Raw genomic sequence first — 19,128 nt, forward strand, 5'->3', positions numbered from 1 at the left:
TATCGCTTAGGTTCAGCAAAGGTCCATTAAAAGCAAATTTTACGCCAAATTCTTAGAGGCCTGGAATAACCTATAAGTTTCATCTGAACATAATCCGTATCCTTCTGGGTATGACACCACCTCCAAATGACCACCAACATGCCCGTTTGTTGGCCCGCACAGGACCACTCCCCAACCCCCCCCCCCCTCCAAACGCACCTCCCCCATCTCTGATCTCCCCCCCCCCCCCCCCCCATTTTCCTTTTCTGTAGTTTACTCATCTCTATGATCCTCCTTCAAGCCCTAGTGCTTTTACAAGAGCAGATTGACTCTCCTCCAATCCCCTCCTTTACAAAGGTGATCAAGTCTACTAACATGGAGCACGCCCCACTGGAATTTTCAGCATTTATTTCTTGTGCTGGACATGGAGTTTTTGCTACTACAAGGCTTGCAGTCTTCGGCCCCTGCTTATAGCTTGTGCTGTAGTGCTCATGTGTATTTCTTTGACAATCCTTCCTGTTTACCATGTTATCTAATGCATCATTCCTATGTTGGTTTCTAGTTGCATAGTCTATAAAACTCGAAAATACCTAATAAATCTCTTGCGAGTCAAGTGAACTGTAATGCTTAAAGAACAAATAAAGAAAACTCTTGGTAGGTATAGTGAATTTTAATTTACCGAGTCTATTATTTCACAAAAAGAATGAAAGGATTTAAAACTGTACAAAACAGAAGGCTTCAGACATTGTATCCAATCAGGCCACCTTTTCCAATGCATTCTCCGATATAGAACCAAAATAGAACCTCAGTTGCAACCAGGCCATTTCTGACAGCATCCTGTGAGTGCAGAAAAAAAAAAGTTGAGACATTAAAAACACTAGTTACCATTAGGTTTTTTGTACAGCGCTAGAATGCTATAAAATCTCATTGTGCCTAGCAGCATTTTTATGGTATACCTCAAAGTAGTACTGTATTAGGCAAATACTGACTAATGATGTAAAGTTGGTGACCGATGGTCAGTGGACCAAAACAATACATTTAGTAACCAAAAACGAGGTGTGGGAGGAGTCATATCAAACGCCTGGACTTTTTTTTTTAATCCGATATGGCTGATTAGAAAAAGATTTTATTTATTTATTTTTTGAACACAGAATAATAATGGCCTTACAAACTATGGCCGTAGTGCAAAGAGTATCAAAAACGTACAAAAAAACAAAAACAGAAAAAGGGTGGTCTGCAGAAGATGCAGTAATCAAAAAATACTTTTACATAGCACGAGGGAGATGCTTGGGGCTCCCAGATCCCGTCCCACAAGTGAATGAGTATCGGGTAGAGCTGCACGATTCTCGAAAAAATTAGAATCACGTTTTTTTTCCTGCTTCGAATTAAGATCACGATTCTCAGCGTGACATCTTTCATATTATATAAAAAATTGTGCCAACTTTACCGTTTCGTTTATTTTTGTACTCACTGAAGTGCATTCTCTAGGGTCTCTGCTATATATATATATATATATATATATATATATATATATATATATATATATATATATATATAAAAATATTTGGGGGTCCCACGTAATTTTCTATGCAAAAATACTGATTTTAACTTAACTTGCGCAATTGGCAATTAAAGTAACGCAGCGCCGTTTTGCAAAATATGGCCTGGTCGTGAAGGGAAGTGTAAACCTTCCAGAGCTGAAGTGGTTACTCTTGTCATAGTTCTACCAAAAAAAAAAAAAAAAAAAAAGCGTGCGTACTATCCGCATACAATTTACACTGATCATCCTATGATTAGAGACACAAAAGTTATATATCTGGGTCTTTTCTCTTACCCTGACAGTAAGCTCAGACAGGCGGCCCCTCTGGAATGACTGTACCAATCCTTTTATGCTGTCGATGGCTTTTGGAATCTCTGCTGGACCGGGAGGAGTCAGTTCCACACGAGCATAGTACCAGAAAGTCGCAAGACGTGGCCGTGAGTAGCTGACTGCAGCTAAAAAACAAAAACAGCAGTATTTAACCAAAAAGATTGTGTCCGACAATGCATAAACATGTGTAATCCCATATAAATAACCTTTGTCAACCAAAAATGTCTATTTCAACTTTTGGGAGCTTTCACCTAGAGTTCGGTATATCTAAAGTATACCAGAAAAAAAAAAATGTGAAAAACTTAGATTTAATGTAGATAGTCCTTGCATATACAGTGCATCCAGTAAGTATTCACAGCACTTCACTTTTTCCACATTGGCTTAAATTAGGGTTGTCCCGATACCACTTTAAGACCGAGTACAAGTACCGACCGATACTTTTTATCAAGTACTCGCCGATACCGATTACCGATACTTTTTTTAAATCTCATGTGTAATTTTTTTTTTTTTACAATTTTATTTCTTTTTTTACATTGCTTTATTATTTTTTTAAGGGGGTGGGGGGAAATGTACATTGTCAGTGTGTTTTTTTATTAAAATTTTTATTTTTTACAACTCATTTTTTTATTGCAATTCCTTTTTTATATCAGCCCTGTTGGGGGGGGGGTCTTTGGTGAGATATCAGGGGTCTTAACAGACCTCTGACATCTCCCCTCTGAGACTGAGAAAGGGACTAGGGACACAAATTCCCCAGTCCATTTCTGTACAGCCTCAGCTACGCTGAAAATGAAAGGAGAGCGGCTTCTCTTCATTCATAAACTGAAACATCGTAATCACAGGAGGTTACAATGTTTCAGTTATGTGAACGGACAGAGTCAGTGATAAAGGTAGGAGCCGGGTTTACCGGCAGCAGCAAGGAGTGGGGACACGGGGGCAGCATGAAAAAAGTTGACAGCACGGAGGGGGACAGCAGCAGAATGGAGGGGGAATGGAGGAGGAAACAAGGACAGTGAGCGGTGATCAGTGCTTGTAACTCCCCCACCGCACTGATCACCCCGACTGTCCAGGTATCGGGTGAAGCATCGGAGCATTTGCACCGAGTACAAGTACTCGGGCAAATGCTCGGTATCAGTCCCGATACTAGTATCGGTACAACCCTAGCTTAAATTCATTATTTTCCTCAAAATTCTACAAACAATACCCCATAATGACAATGAAAATAAGTTTGTTTGAAATCTTTGCAAAAAAAAAAAAAAACACCTTTGGCACAAATGACAGCCTCAAGTCTTTGAGTATGATGCTACAAGCTTTGCACACCAATTTTTGGGCAACGTCTCCCATTCGGCCAGTTTCTCCAATTCTTTGCAGGACCTCTCAAATCAGGTTGTATTGGGGCGTGTTGGTGCACAGCCATATTTAGATGTCTCTAGAGAGGTTCAAGTCTGGGCTCTGGCTGGGCCACTCAAGGACATTAACAGAGTTGTCCCCTAGCCACTCCTTTGTTATCTTGGCTGTGTCCTTAGGGTCATTGTCCTGTTGGAAGATGAACCTTTACCCCAGTCCGTGGTCCAGAGCAGGCTTTCAGAAAGGATGTCTCTATATTGCTGCATTCATCTTTCCCTCGATCCTGACTAGTCTCCCAGTTCCTGCTGCTTAAAATATCCCCTCAGCATGATGCCGCCACCACCATGCTTCACTGTAGGGATGGAATTGGCCAGGTGATGAGCGATGCCTGGTTTCCTCCAGCCATGACGCTTGCTATTCAGGCCAAGAGTTTGTTTCAGACCAGAGAATTTTGTTTCTCACGGTCAGAGACCTTCAGGTGCCTTTTGGCAAGCTCCAGGCGGGTTGTCATGTGCCTTTTACTGAGGAGGGGCTTCTATCTGGCCCGGCTACCATACAGGCCTGAATGGTGGAGTGCTGCAGAGATGGTTGTTTTTCTGGAAGGTTCTCCTCTCTCCATAGAGAAATGCTGGAGCTCTGCCAGAGTGACCATTGAGTTCTTTGACCTCCCTGATGAAGGCCCATCTCCCTCAATCGTTCAGTTTAGCCAGCTCTAGGGAGAGCCCTGGTGGTTCCAAACTTCCTCCATTTACGGATGACGAAGGCCACTGTGCTCACTGGGACATTCAATGCTGCAGAAATGTTTCTTTATCCTTCCCCAGAGCTGTGCGCGATACAATCATGTCTCGGAGGTCTACAGACCGTGCCTTGGACTTCATAGCTTGGTTTGTGCTCCGATATGCACATGTGATTTAATTATTTTTACAAATTTTAAAAGATTTCAAAATAAACTTCTTTCACATTGTCATTATGTGGTATTGTTTGTAGACTTTGAGGAAAAAAATGCATTTAAATAAATAGTTTGAGGTCCAGGGGACCTATAGCTGGCCGGTACCGGGTCCCCAAAATCCGGGAGATCAGGCGCAAAAAGGTGACTCAAGTATAAGCCAAGGGGGACATTTTCAGCACCAAAAAAAAAGTTGTTATGGGTAAAGTTAAAAGACGGCTACAGCACAGCCATCCAGTTCTGGGAAGGAGTCCATGAACAAGATCCCAAAACTATGCCCCCTGGGGCATGCTTCCAATGCCCTCTGATCAGTTGTGTCCAATCAGGAGAGGAGAGCCGGTAACCGGAAATTCTGACAGGGGGCATTTACACCGATATCAGGACACTGATTAGCGCAAGAGAAATACAACTTTGCAAATAATTTAACCAAGATTTTTTATTTTTTTATTTTTTCTGCCTTTCATTTGTTTAGCAAAGAAAATAAAAAACAAAACAGTGGTGATTAAATACCAGCAAAACAAAGCTCTGAAATATTTAGGTACAGTGTTGCATGACGCAAAGTGACAGGTGCTCTTCAAATCCATGCCTACACCAGTGAAGCACTTTATGCACACTTATATTTATTTATTTTTTGATACAATCTTTTTTTTTTTTTTTTTTTTTTTATCAATTGATTTGGGAATTATATTATATAGGGTCACAGAGACTGTTACACTGAGATATTAGGCCCCTTTCACACCTGCGGACCGTATGTCCGCTTTTTCATCCAATCCGTTTGCGGATCTCCCCGCCCCATGCTGATGAAGTCCCGCCTACATTGGGATGTAACGCGTACGAGGGGGAGGAGCTACGACGACGTCATCCACGTTTGCCTCACAGAGACCTACACACGCTGTACACATTGATCCGGGCCTCTGAGCTGCGGTACAAGCTGCTATCTTTGCACTCGGACCAGAGTGCTTTACAATGTGAGTGGTTTTTAAACTTTTGTTGTGATTATTAAACCTTTTAAGCAGTGAACACTTAGAGTGTGTTTTTTTTACTCTTTCTCGGTCCATTGAATGATCTATGGGAGATTATTTGTTTATTGCTTGCTGGTTCCATCTGGTGGACGTTTTTGGAGTTGAACCCTGAAAGCTGCTTGCCATTTACTGTGTGGAGGATATGATATTTGCTTTTTGACCTAGCCACAGGTCGAATCGCTGAGGTGAGAGGCCATCCATTAGCCTTAGTGGAGGATTATCCTGTCCTATGGGTCACAGATCTGATGAAGATTTCTGCACTATATATCACCACTGTATATTTTTTGGAGCACCTTTATCACTTTGCACTCTATGGACTTTATGTATTTATTTTTTATTATGTATCTATTTTTGATTATTTGAATTTTTAGGCATATTCACTTGCGCTGCACTATTTATTTATTTATATATTTTTTATATACACTGCTCAAAAAAGTTAAAAGGAACACTTTGAAAACACATCAGATCTCAATGGGGAAAAGATCATGCTGGATATCTATACTGAAATAGACTGAGTAATGTATTAAGAATGAAAAGGTGCCACATCGTTTAACCACTTCCCCACTGCTCCATAGACAAAAGACGTCTACAGAGCGGTGGAGTTATTCCGGGACGACGTCCCTGGGACGTCCTCCCAGAATGCTTCACTCGTGCGCCCCCTGCGGCGCGCTCCCAGAAGCATCTGTGAGCGCCGGGTCTAGAAGACCCGGCGCATCACAGATCGCGGTAAATCGCCGCTGATATCAGCGGTTTACCACGTGATCGCTCCGTCAAATGACGGAGCGATCACTTGTGAACAAACCGGCGTCATGTAATGACGCCGGTTCCTCCCTCTCCTCTCTGTACCGATCGGTACAGTGTGAGAGGAGAGGGGGGAGAGCGGCAGCAGCTGCTGTGAGATGGATCTGTGACAAATGCAGTCACAGATCCATCCCTCCCTCCCTGTGCAATACTCTGCAATAAATACCCCCACACTCTGCAATACCCCCCACACTCCGCAATACCCCCCACACTCCCGCAATACCCCCCACACTCCCGCAATACCTTCTAATATGACAGAAACGAGAATTTTATTTGTTATTTTTACCGAATTTTTAGTGTTTTTTCTTTTATAGCGCAAAAAATAAAAACCGCAGAGGTGATCAAATACCACCAAAAGAACGCTCTATTTGTGGGAAAAAAAGGACAAAAATTTCAGATGGGCACAATGTTGTATGACTGAGTTGTCATTCAAATTGTGAGAGCACCGAAAGCTGAAAATTGGTCTGGTGAGGAAGGGGGTTTAAGTGCCCAGTGGTCAAGAGGTTAATGGAAATCAAAATTATCAATGTACAAAAAGGGCTGAGTTTAAAGCCCCCCCAAAAATCAAAGTGAAAAAATGATGCAGCAGGCAAGTCCATTTTTTTTTAAATTTCATTGCAGCAACTCAAAATGATGGTTTGCATGCTTGACAAGGTCAGAGCATGCGCCTAATAAAACAAATGGTGTCCTTGGCATTTCCTCCCAGATCTGGGCCAGCGCATCACTGAGCTCCTGAACAGAATGAGGTGCAACCTGGTGGCACCAGATGGACTGAAACAAAGTCCCAGAGGTGTTCTATTGGATTTAGGTCAAGCGAACGTGGGACCATTATATGGTATCAACTTCATCCTCCAGGAACTGGCTGCATGCTCTCGCCACATGAGGCCAGGTATTGTTGTGCACCAGGAGGAACCCAGGACCCACTGCACCAGCATAGGGTCTGAAAATGGGTCCAAGGATTTCATCCAGATACCAAATGCCAGTCAGGGTGCCATTGTCTAGTCTGTAGAGGTCTGTGCATCTCTCCATGGATATGCCACCCCAGACCATCACTGACCCACCACAAAACCAGTATTGCTGAATGATGTTAAAAGGCAGCACAACGTTCTCCAGACACTTTCAAATCTGTCACATGTGCTCAGGGTGAACCTGCTCTCAGCTGTCAAAAGCACAGGGTGCCAGAGGTGGCCCTTGCCAATTCTGGTGTTCAATGGCAAATGCCAAATAAGCTCCATGGTGCCAGGCAGGGAGCACAGTACCCACTAGAGGATGTTGGGCCCTTAGGCCACCCTCATGAAGTTGTTTTCTGATTGTTTGGTCAGAGACATTCACACCGGTGGCCTACTGTAGGTCATTCTGTAGGGCTCTAGCAGTGCTCATCTTGTTGCTCCTTGCACAAAAGAGCAGATACTGGACCTGCTGATGGGTTAATGACCTTCTGCGGTGCTATCCAGCTCTCCTAGAGTAACTGCCTGTCTCCTGGAATCTCCTCCATGCTTTTGAGACACAGCAAACCATCTGGCAATGATCCGTATTGATGTGCCAGCCTGGAAGAGTTGGACTGCCTATAAAACCTCTATAGGGTCCAGGCATCGCCTAATGCTACCAGTAGTGACACTGACCCCAGCCAAATGCAAAACCATTCCTGTTTTGCAGGTCGTCTTATTGTTGTCCATGTAGTGCACCTGTTAATTTCATTAACGCCAAAGCAGCTAAAAAAACTGAACAACCATCCCCTCTGCTACTTAACTGACCAGATCAATATTCCAGGAGTTTAATTGACTTGAAGCTATACTCTGATTAAGCCCAAGTTCACAATGGGCTGCGGGAATAAAGCCGTGCGAGTTCACTCCTTCGTCAGTCCCGATTTCGGCTGCGATTACAGAGACATCTTTGCAGGTTTCTGCACAGATGTCAATGTAAAACGCGGGCCGAAATCGCAAAAAGTAGTACAGAAATTACTTTTTGAAATCGGTACAGCCCCGCAGATGCGTCGTCGCAGTGATTAGGATGGTACCATTGCAGGCAAATGCTGCGATTTGACATGTTAAATCGCACAAGTGTGAACCAGGGCTAAAAAGTGTTCCTTTAATTTTTTTAAGAGCAGTGTATAATTGTATTATATTCCACTTTTTAATTAAGATCACAAATAAAATTAATATGAATGTCGGCCATTATTGGCACCTTTAATGCGAGAAAAGTAAAAAAAAATGCATCCCTTTAACCCACTTCAGCCCAGGAAGGTTTTACCCCCTTAAGGCCCCATTCACACGAGGTGGACTCCGTCGCTACGGAGTCCGCCTGCTCCCGCCAACTCAGCGGGAGATCAGTCCGCAAATCTCCGCTGAGCTGGCGGATGACAAGCTCTGCTCTGCTCACTGAGCGGGGAGGGGCTTGTGCAGCGCCGCTGATTCCTATGGAGCGATCTGATGAAAACAGACAGCATGTCCGTTTTCATCAGATCTCATCCGATATGGATGTATCGCCATACGTCTGATTTTGGCGGATCAGATGTCAGCGGACATGTCCCTGCTGACATCCGACGCTCCATAGGACTGCATGGAGGGGCTGTTCAGGTCCGCCGTCAAAACTGACAGGCGGACCTAAACGGTCCGCTGTCAAAACTGACAGGCGGACCTGAACGTGTTCGTGTGAATGGGGCTTAATGACCAGAGCAATTTTTGCGATTCGGCACTGCGACGCTGTAGCCAAACGTCCTTTTTTTTCCCCCACAAAAAGAGCTTTCCTTTGGTGGTATTTGATGACCTCTGCGTTTTTTTTTGCACTATAAACTAAAAAAAAAAAAAAAAAAAAGACAATTTTGGAAAAAATAAATAAAATAAAAATTTTACTTTTTGCTATAATAAAATATCCCACATTTTTTTTTTTTTTTTAAAAACAAATTTCATCAGTTTAGGCCAATATGTATTCTACATATTTTTGGAAAAAAAAAAAAAAAAAAAAAAAGAAGTACACAATTAAGTGTACATTGATTGGTTTGCGCCAAAAATTATAGCGTCTACAAAATAGGGAATAGATTTATGGCATTTTTTAATACATTTTTTTTACTAGTAATGCCGGTGATGGGACACTTTTTTGGGACCATTGACGTTTATACAGCGATCAGAACTAAAAATAGCCACTGATGATTGTGTAAATGTCATTGGCAGGGAAGGGGTAAGCACTAGGGGGCGATCAAGGGGTTAAATGTGTTCTCTGTGAGTGTTTAACTATGGGGTGGGCTTACTGGGACATGACAGATCACTGTTCCCGACCCCTGGGAACAGTAGATCCCTGTCATGTCACCTGTCAGAACGAGGAAATACCTTGTTTACATTTCCCCATTCTACCTGTGTATAAAGCAATCACAGGACGCCGGAGGACAACGCATGCTCCCGCAGCATGAGCGAGCCGCTGTACAGCTACAACGATTTGCGCAGAAGAGTCATTCTGCCGGTTAAATTCTATGAATGTCTTTATACTAGTTCATTGCGCTTCCATTGTGGCGATAAAAATCCTGCTGGCTGCATTTCTGGTCAGAAGAAAAACCTCCCTGCTGAAATGCATTGAAAATGCATCATGTTTTAGGATTCAGTTTTTCAGTCCCATGACCTATGAAAAAACACACCATAAGCATAGTAAAATCGTGGTAAAGCGGCAGCAAAACAGCGTGCATTTTCAGTGCCATGGCCAGCAAAATGCTCATAACACAATTTTCACCCGATATGTTTCGGCCACCGAAATTTCAGCGCATCTCTAACAGAAATCTCAGTGTCAAGCATCCCCCGTTGACATATTGCGTAGCGGGAACACAGGATCCTGCTCACCATTTTGCTCACAATCAATCATGTCGCTGCCCAGACTTGGGCGACACTACTGCGTTGCAGGTTTTGAACTTTTTTTTTTTTTTGGAGCATCGCTATTTGAATGGGCCACTCCGAAAACGTCCATAGCCGAGTGTGAGTGGGGCCTAGCTGCCCACACATCAAGAGCTTCAAATCGCTCAGATAAGAAAGATGTTGCAATATGAAAAAAAAAGGGAGATGGGGGGGGGGGGGGCAGAAGATGGGGGTTCTGGAGGAAATTCAGTGAAATGCTCAATGAACACTGACAAGGCCAATACAACTTCCCATTGGAATAAGAGGTGTGCAGAGGACAGCCTGGTCGGCAGCCTCCATAGGTGAGCATTATCTATTGTATTTCTTCCCCCCCCACACACACACAGCTCCATAGCTGTCCCGGCCTTACCGCTCACAAGCTTGGGGCCTTTAGTAGTCACTGCCTGGACGAGTTTCTGAGCCGCCTGAGCCATGCTGGAGAGAAAGTGAGGCCTGACTTCCCACGAACGAAGAGTGACCTCCCGGCAGAGCGCAGGAACAAGACAGGAAGCTCCCAATGTCACCCTCCCAGAGCAAACGAGACGAGAGAGTCGCGGATAGATCGCCGCCTACAGGCGGGGAGGAGCATCACATGTCACTTTCTAAAGCTACTTGCCCCACCCACAGCTGGTAAGCAACGTGCTGACCAATGAGCTTTAGGCTAGTACTTCGTCGCACGTCTGAGGTCTAGGTGCGCATGTGTGAAGACAGATTTACGGCTTTTCCGGTGATTTCAACCAATGGAGGACGTAGTTGCCTGACCATTAACCAATACACCGCAGTGGATTGGTGCAGGGCCCAGTGACGTGTTTAGGCGATTCCTGTGATACTGGGATGCCGGATGGAGTAGCTTGTGGTAACTATGATGGCTGAAGAAAAGCAGGAAGAGGCGAGGGCTGACTCTCCGCTCTTAGTCCTGCTGGAGCTCTCCTCAGAAGGGGAGGGAGACGGGTCGCTGCTGGCTCAGGTAGGCGCTCAGCCGGGCAGAGTGACTCCGGGAAGCGCTGTGAGGTATTTCCCGGACCGTACACGGGAGGAAGAGGCGGGAGAGGAGGAACCGCTGCTCAGGAGGTCCGCAGTACCATCCCCGAAGAGTGCGGGGAACCGGAGAGCCAGGCTCAGCTCCTCCGACCGGGACAGTCTACTCTCCAGCTCAGGTAAATGTGCTGAGACCCTGGAACTAGAGAGTGTCGCGGGGAAGTGTGAGTTGTCGCGGAGAAGTGTGAGTTGTCGCGGAGAAGTGTGAGTTGTCGCGGAGAAGTGTGAGTTGTCGCGGAGAAGTGTGAGTTGTCGCGGGGAAGTGTGAGTTGTCGCGGAGAAGTGTGAGTTGTCGCGGAGAAGTGTGAGTTGTCGCGGAGAAGTGTGAGTTGTCGCGGAGAAGTGTGAGTTGTCGCGGAGAAGTGTGAGTTGTCGCGGAGAAGTGTGAGTGTCGCGGAGAAGTGTGAGTGTCGCGGAGAAGTGTGAGTGCCACTCACCGAGAAGTTGCCACCGAGAAGTGTGTGTCGCTCACCGAGAAGTGTGTGTGTGTGTGTGTGTGTGTGTCGCTCACGAGAAGTGTGTGTGTGTGTCGCTCACGAGAAGTGTGTGTGTGTGTGTCGCTCACGAGAAGTGTGTGTGTGTGTGTCGCTCACGAGAAGTGTGTGTGTGTGTGTGTCGCTCACGAGAAGTGTGTGTGTCGCTCACGAGAAGTGTGTGTGTCGCTCACGAGAAGTGTGTGTGTCGCTCACGAGAAGTGTGTGTGTCGCTCACGAGAAGTGTGTGTGTCGCTCACGAGAAGTGTGTGTGTCGCTCACGAGAAGTGTGTGTGTCGCTCACGAGAAGTGTGTGTGTGTGTCGCTCACGAGAAGTGTGTGTGTGTGTCGCTCACGAAAAGTGTGTGTGTGTGTGTCGCTCACGAAAAGTGTGTGTGTCGCTCACGAAAAGTGTGTGTGTCGCTCACGAGAAGTGTGTGTGTGTGTGTGTGTCGCTCACGAGAAGTGTGTGTGTCGCTCACGAGAAGTGTGTGTGTGTGTGTGTGTGTGTCGCTCACGAGAAGTGTGTGTGTGTCGCTCACGAGAAGTGTGTGTGTGTCGCTCACGAGAAGTGTGTGTGTCGCTCACGAGAAGTGTGTGTGTCGCTCACGAGAAGTGTGTGTGTGTGTGTCGCTCACGAGAAGTGTGTGTGTGTGTGTCGCTCACGAGAAGTGTGTGTGTGTGTGTCGCTCACGAGAAGTGTGTGTGTGTGTGTGTGTGTGTGTGTCGCTCACGAGAAGTGTGTGTGTGTGTGTCGCTCACGAGAAGTGTGTGTGTGTGTGTGTGTCGCTCACGAGAAGTGTGTGTGTGTGTGTGTCGCTCACGAGAAGTGTGTGTGTGTGTGTGTGTCGCTCACGAGAAGTGTGTGTGTTGCTCACGAGAAGTGTGTGTGTGTGTGTGTGTGTGTGTCACTCACGAGAAGTGTGTGTGTCGCTCACGAGAAGTGTGTGTGTGTGTGTGTGTGTGTCGCTCACCGAGAAGTGTGTGTGTGTCGCTCACCGAGAAGTGTGTGTGTGTGTGTGTGTGTGTCTCTCACCGAGAAGTGTGTGTCTCTCACCGAGAAGTGTGTCTCTCACCGAGAAGTGTGTGTGTGTGTGTGTCTCTCACCGAGAAGTGTGTGTGTGTGTGTGTGTGTGTCTCTCACCGAGAAGTGTGTGTGTGTGTGTGTGTGTGTGTGTCTCTCACCGAGAAGTGTGTGTGTGTGTGTGTGTGTGTGTCTCACCGAGAAGTGTGTGTGTGTGTGTCGCTCACCGAGAAGTGTGTGTGTGTGTGTCGCTCACCGAGAAGTGTGTGTGTGTGTGTGTGTCGCTCACCGAGAAGTGTGTGTGTGTGTGTGTGTGTGTGTGTGTGTGTGTCGCTCACCGAGAAGTGTGTGTGTGTGTGTGTGTGTCTCTCACCGAGAAGTGTGTGTGTGTGTCTCTCACCGAGAAGTGTGTGTGTGTGTCTCTCACCGAGAAGTGTGTGTGTGTGTCTCTCACCGAGAAGTGTGTGTGTGTCTCTCACCGAGAAGTGTGTGTGTGTGTCTCTCACCGAGAAGTGTGTGTGTGTCTCTCACCGAGAAGTGTGTGTGTGTGTCTCTCACCGAGAAGTGTGTGTGTGTGTCTCTCACCGAGAAGTGTGTGTGTGTCTCTCACCGAGAAGTGTGTGTGTGTGTCTCTCTCACCGAGAAGTGTGTGTGTGTGTGTCTCTCACCGAGAAGTGTGTGTGTGTGTGTCGCTCACCGAGAAGTGTGTGTCGCTCACCGAGAAGTGTGTGTGTGTGTCGCTCACCGAGAAGTGTGTGTGTGTCGCTCACCGAGAAGTGTGTGTGTCTCTCACCGAGGTGTGTGTCTCTCACCGAGGTGTGTGTGTGTGTCTCACCGAGGTGTGTGTGTGTGTGTCTCACCAAGAAGTGTGTGTGTGTGTCGCTCACCAAGAAGTGTGTGTGTCGCTCACCGAGAAGTGTGTGTGTCACAGAGAAGTGTGTCGGGTTCGACAAAACCCGGGCGCCAGGTCACAATTGCAAATAGAATTAGCGACCTGGGGCGGCACAGCTTGATTATTCTGCGTTTCCCACTTCCCCCACCACGCCATCGCATCGGGCCACGGCTTTGCAGCCTTCTGCAGGGATATGGTTCCTTCTGTGATCTGGCGCCATCTTGTGGTGGCCATTGGTATGACAAGACAACCCGCAATGCTAATAGAGCTTCCCCTGTCTGTTTTCACTGCCTTCTCCTTCCCTCTAATTAGAACCCCCAACATTTATATATAATTTTTATTCTAACACCCCAGAAAATAAAATGGCGGTTGTTGCAATACTTTCTGCCACACCGTATTTGCGCAGCGGTCTTACAAGCACACCTTTTTAGAAAAAAATACACTTTTTTTTAATTAATAAAATAAGACACCAGTAACGTTAGCCCAATTATTATTTTTTATTGTGAAAGCTATTGTTACGCCAAGTAAATTGATACCCAACATGTCACGCTTCAAAATTGCGTCCGCTCGTGGAATGGCGACAAACTTTTACCCTTTAAAATCTCCATAGGCGACGTTTAAAAAATTCTACAGGTTGCATGTTTTGAGTTACAGAGGAGGTCTAGAGCTAGAATTATTGCTCTCGCTCTACCAATCGTGGCGAAACCTCGCGAACATCGCTTTAATGTGCGGGCACTACTGCGCGCGAGCTCGGCGGGACGGGGCACAGTCCTGGCTCCTAGATTCCAAGCAAATTTGTCGTGTGTGTGTGTGTGTGTGTGTGTGTGTGTGTGTGTGTGTGTGTGTGTGTCACATGGAGGAGAGAGGAGTTGAAGCTTTTATAGCTGCAAAGGCTGGGCCAACTCAATATTGACTGGACTGCCATTACATTTTGTGTGTGTGTGTGTGTAAAGGCAAGCGCCCCAATTATTTTAGTAATCTAGTGTACATACCTCGTATACCATGTGAATATACATTCAAGTGCAAAATACAAAACAAAAGTCCTTTTAAACCGTGCTGTACTGATATACGATAAATAAATCAAATAAATCAAATCGAAAAGAAATCGCATTAAAAAAGGTGATAGGTGAAGATGGCTTACCCATCCATCTCCTGTAAGAAATGATGCTTTATTGTAGCTATGCTTGAAAGTGCATCACCTCCACGCCCTTAGGAAAAGGTTGGCCGCTTACTAGATCCACAGATCCCACGGTATCTTATGCGCATTTTTCGATATCTGAGTTTGTAAAACCACTTCTCCCTGCAGGCCACTCTCTGAGACTCGAGGTGAACTTGGGCTTCCGTCTCACATATTGTTTGGAGTTATGCAGGCATATGCTCATTGGAATGCTGAGTTGTGGAGGGGCAAGAAGCGCTCGTCCAGGCACCTGGAGGATCCAGACTTCCGAAGTCGGGATGACGTGGTGCCTGGACTGATATTGGTGACGTCAGCAGACAGCGGACTTCAGACCATTCTCTGCTAAAAATGGGTCACAGCAGTGCAAAACAAGTTGGATTCTTGTGACCCATAGGAAAAGCCCAGCTGAATGAGCTCAGGTTGGACTTCTCCTATCTTGTGTGTTTTTTTTTTTTGGGGGGGGGGGGGGGTAACAAATACTTTAAATGTAATAGTGAGGATTCATAGTGCATTACCATTTAAAACTAAATATTTAATATAAAATGTCTTGCACTTACAGAGTAATCGCTTGTGTATAGGCAGACAATATCATATCGGCATGGTCTGTGCACCCTGACGACACACTGCTGGCTCCTGCCTGATGCGTTTCCCCCTGAAGCGTCAACTAGGATAGGAGGCCGAGTCTTTTGAGAAATGTCACAAGGCCTGAGTGTCAGGGCTGGGCTGAGCCCTTCCTTCTCATTGCTGGCCGCTCAGCTGTCGGCTAATTGCCAGCTACTTTCTCTCCACAGTGACTCACCTGTTGATGATCTGCTCATCGATCCTGCCTACTTAAAGCCTTCCAGCTCACTTCATCTCTGCCTTCGCCTTTGACAACATCAGAAACTTTCTCCTGCATTCCTGTTGTGGACTTGCTCGGCTGGCGTTCCGTCTGGCTCTTGATCCTGCTTGTTGGACTATTACGTTTATCTCTGGCTCTCTGACATTGGCTTGGCCGACTACCTGATCCCGTTACTGAACACTGGCTTGTCTGACTACGCTTACTCTGTTTACCTTTTTATTATTATTAAACAAGTGTGATTTAACTGTACTTCTGTCTCGGTCTGATTTATGGTTTCTGACAGTAGGCGAAGGCCATGAATTCAGAAGATGCAGCCAATTCACTTGTTGGTAATATTATTTTCCAGATTGGATGACTTGGATCACTGCGTGGATCAGTTTGCCATGGTGTTGGATGCTCCTGAGTCGCACGGCTCACCTGGAATCTCCCACTGTGGCTGCTTAGGTAGTCCCTGTGCAGGCACCTGTCTTGAGTATTACCACTTTAAGAGGTATGTCTGGTTCCGCTCCGCTTCCCCAGCGATTTGGGTGCGATCCAGTTCAATGCCGAGGGTTTCTCAAACAGGTTGAAATATACTTTGAGATGCTAGCCCAGGCGTTTACCTCGGACAGAAGCAAAGTAGGTTTCGTGATATCTTTGCCTTCTGACAGAGCCTTGGCCTGGGCAAACCCTCAATGGGATATGCAAAAAACCTGTGGTCCTGAGTTTCCCTGAATGAAGCTTCGGGCGTTCCCTGGACGGGTAGGACAAGACTTCAAAAAAATGACAAGCCTGGCCACAATAAAGGCACAATCTCTCCCTCATCCTAAGGGCTCTCTCGTCCGCAGAGAGACGCGTGAAGCCCAAATGCATGCATCTTGCTACACCCCGCACCATTGCACTGTAATAATAGAGTAAGAAGGGGGCAAGCGGACATCTTGTTACACCCACCGGAGTTTTAGATTTCACAGTTATTTTCAACACAAAACGGAGCTTATATGCTTAAATGCACAGTGTTTGGAAATCCGACGGACTGTTTACATGTTACATTTTTAAAGCAGCAGCAAACCTGCTGACCTTAAATGGTTGCTATTGTGACAGAACACCTCTGATTTTCACAGTCCGTCGAATTTACAAATACTGTATTTAAGCATATAAGCTACGTTTTGTGTTGAAAACAACTGTGTAATCTAAAACTCCAATGGGTGTAACAAGATGTCTGCTTGCCCCCTTCACATTCAAACATTACTGTGCAATGGTGTGGGTTGTAGCAAGATGGCGGAGAGGGAACGTCACTTCTGGAGCAATCTGTGATGGGGAGCAGAATCTGACACTACAGCGGCGCTTGGTTACACTGCATGGTCGCCGATTAGATTGAATGTATCACAGCGCCAGGGGATTAGACTGCAGAGGAAGACACGAGTATAAGCCGAGAGGGGGAATTTCATCACAAAAAAAAAAGTGCTGAAAAACTTGGCTTATACTCGAGTATATACGGTATATCTCTGGCTGCCATCTCATCCTTGATGTTATCCGAGAGACCATGAGAAAAAGCAGCCACGAGGGCCTCATTGTTCCAAGCAACTTCTGCTGCCAGAGTACGGAATTCAATGGCGTAATCAGCAACCGTCCTTGTACTCTGTTTGATGGACTTAAGGCTCTTGGCAGCAGAAGCGGAGCGTGCGGGAACGTCAAATACCCTTTTGAAGGAAGCCACACCGCAAGCAGTACCGCAATTTTAGCGATGTCTTTGACAACGGTCAAGCCAGTCCTTTTGCCTCCACACCGTTTGTATGATTGCGCAATTGACCTTCAACCTGGTGCCATACCCTCTCGTGGCCTGGTTTACACTTTGTCGGTCTTGCAGGCCATGGAGTAGGATGTTGCAGATGCACTTTCTCAAGATTTTATCCGCAAATCCTCATCTCCTGCTGGTGCTGGTTTCTTTTTTGTGAAGAAGAGTGGTGAACTGAGACCTTGTATTGATTATATAGGGGTTTCAATTGTCTCACTATTTAATAATGCCTATCCGATCCTGATGATTACGGAGTTATTTGACCGGCTCAAGGGAGCAACGTTTTTCACAAAGCTTGATTTGAGAGGGGCATACAATCTTGTCAGGATTAAGGAGGGCGATGAGTGGAAAACTGTGTTTTTATACCAGACCAGGTCATTATGAGTATCTCGTAATGCCTTTTTGGCCTCTAACGCTCCAGCAGTTTTCCAGGAGTTTATTAACAATATCCTCTGAGATTTGTTGCAGTTGTGTGGTGGTTTATCTCGACGATATCCTCCTCATATTTTCCAAATCCCTGGAGAGCCACCACACAGATGTCTGTCAAGTGCTTTAGCAACTAAGGGAGAACAATATCTATTGTAACCTGGAGAAGTGTGAATTCCATCATGAACGGGTCAAATTCCTGGGTTATGTAATTTCCATGGCTGGGTTTTTGATGGACCCAGAGAAACTTTCTGCTGTCCTACTGTGGCCTCGACCCGTGGGTTTTATGTCCTCTGTAGCGTTTTTTGGCTTTGACAACTATTATCGGAAGTTTATTCGTAACTTCTCATCTCTGGTCAAGCCCCTGACTGATATGACCAGAAAGGACAGTAACCCACAGAGTTGGTCTCCAGAGTCCATTAAGGCTTTTGAGAGTCTTAAGGCTGCCTTTGTTTCTGCTCCTGTGTTGGCACTTGGCACACCATGATCCTGTTTCCTTTTTATCCTTTAAGTTGATGCTTCTGAGACTGGAGTTGACACCCTTCTGTCTCAACGTCTTGGATCCGACAGCGAAAAAAATTTAACTGCAACCATCTCACAAAGACTTCCAGGCCGTCCATCTCCCTCTCCCTCTCCCTCTCCCTCTCCCTCTCCCTCTCCCTCTCCCTCTCCCTCTCCCTCTCCCTCTCCCTCTCCCTCTCCCTCTCCCTCTCCCTCTCCCTCTCCCTCTCCCTCTCCATTCTTCTTCCCCCATACTCCGGCTCCTTGGTTTCCAAATGACATACAAAATTTGCTCTCATCAGAAAAGAGGACTTTGGACCACTGAGCAACAGACCAGGTCTGTTTTTCTTTAGCTCAGGTAAGATGCTTCTGATGTGTTGTTGTTCAGGAGTAGCTTGACAAGAGGAATACGACATTTGAAGCCCATGTCCAGGATCTGTCTGTGTGTGGTGGCTCTTGATGCACTGACTCCAGCCTCAGTCCACTCCTTGTGAAAGTCCCCAACACTTTTGATTGGCCTTTTCCCGACAATCCTCTCCAGGCTGCCGTCATCCCTGCTGCTTGTGCACTTTTTTTCTTCCACACTTTTTCCTTCCACATAACTTTCTATTAATGTGCTTTGATATAGCACTTTGGGAACATCCAACTACTTTTGCAGTTACCTTTTTGAGGCTTCCCCTCCTTATGGAGGGTGTCAATGATGGTTTTCTGCACAACTGTTAGGTCAGCAGTCTTTCCCATGATTGTGATTCCTACTGAACCAGACTGAGACCATTTAAAGGCTCAGGAACCCTTTGCAGGTGTTATAACTTAATTATCTGATTAGAGTGGGAGACTTTGAGCCTAGAATGATGCACCTTTTCACAATATTCTAATTTTCTGAGATTGTGGATTTTGGGTTTTTATGAGCTGTAAGCCATAATCGTCGCAATTATGACAAATCACGGCTTGAACTATCTCATATATTTCTCCTTTTTTTAAGTTGCATTAGTGAAATAAATGAAGTTTTGCACAATATTCAGATTGTCTTCTGAAGAGACAAGTTGAGCATCACTCTCAATCCAGCATCCAGGCTGTAATATCCCATACACACTATTAGATTTTCTGCAGATTTTTGGCTTCAGATTTACCAAAACCATGTA

General features: G+C 45.8%; 2 protein-coding genes across 2 annotated transcripts in view; one reads left to right on the forward strand and one right to left on the reverse strand.

Moving 5' to 3' along the window:
* Positions 1–633: 633 nt before the first annotated feature.
* On the reverse strand, positions 634–10,395 carry ATP5MG (ATP synthase membrane subunit g). The gene is made up of 3 exons (XM_040325446.1): positions 10,211–10,395; positions 1,814–1,974; positions 634–816 (listed from the first exon to the last, which is right to left on the reverse strand). The coding sequence occupies exons 1-3, from the start codon at positions 10,272–10,274 to the stop codon at positions 718–720; spliced, it is 324 nt and encodes a 107-aa protein (XP_040181380.1). The 5' UTR covers positions 10,275–10,395; the 3' UTR covers positions 634–717.
* A 116-nt stretch (positions 10,396–10,511) lies between these two features.
* Positions 10,512–19,128, forward strand: part of PI4K2B (phosphatidylinositol 4-kinase type 2 beta) — a 67,818-nt gene continuing 59,201 nt past the window's right edge. Inside the window, exon 1 of the mRNA XM_040325445.1 lies at positions 10,512–10,997. Within this exon, the coding sequence (XP_040181379.1) occupies positions 10,703–10,997 (295 nt within the window). The 5' untranslated portion in view covers positions 10,512–10,702. The remainder of the gene's footprint in view (positions 10,998–19,128) is intronic.

Source organism: Rana temporaria, chromosome 10 (genome assembly GCF_905171775.1).
Source record: "Rana temporaria chromosome 10, aRanTem1.1, whole genome shotgun sequence".
Lineage (NCBI taxonomy): Eukaryota > Metazoa > Chordata > Amphibia > Anura > Ranidae > Rana > Rana temporaria.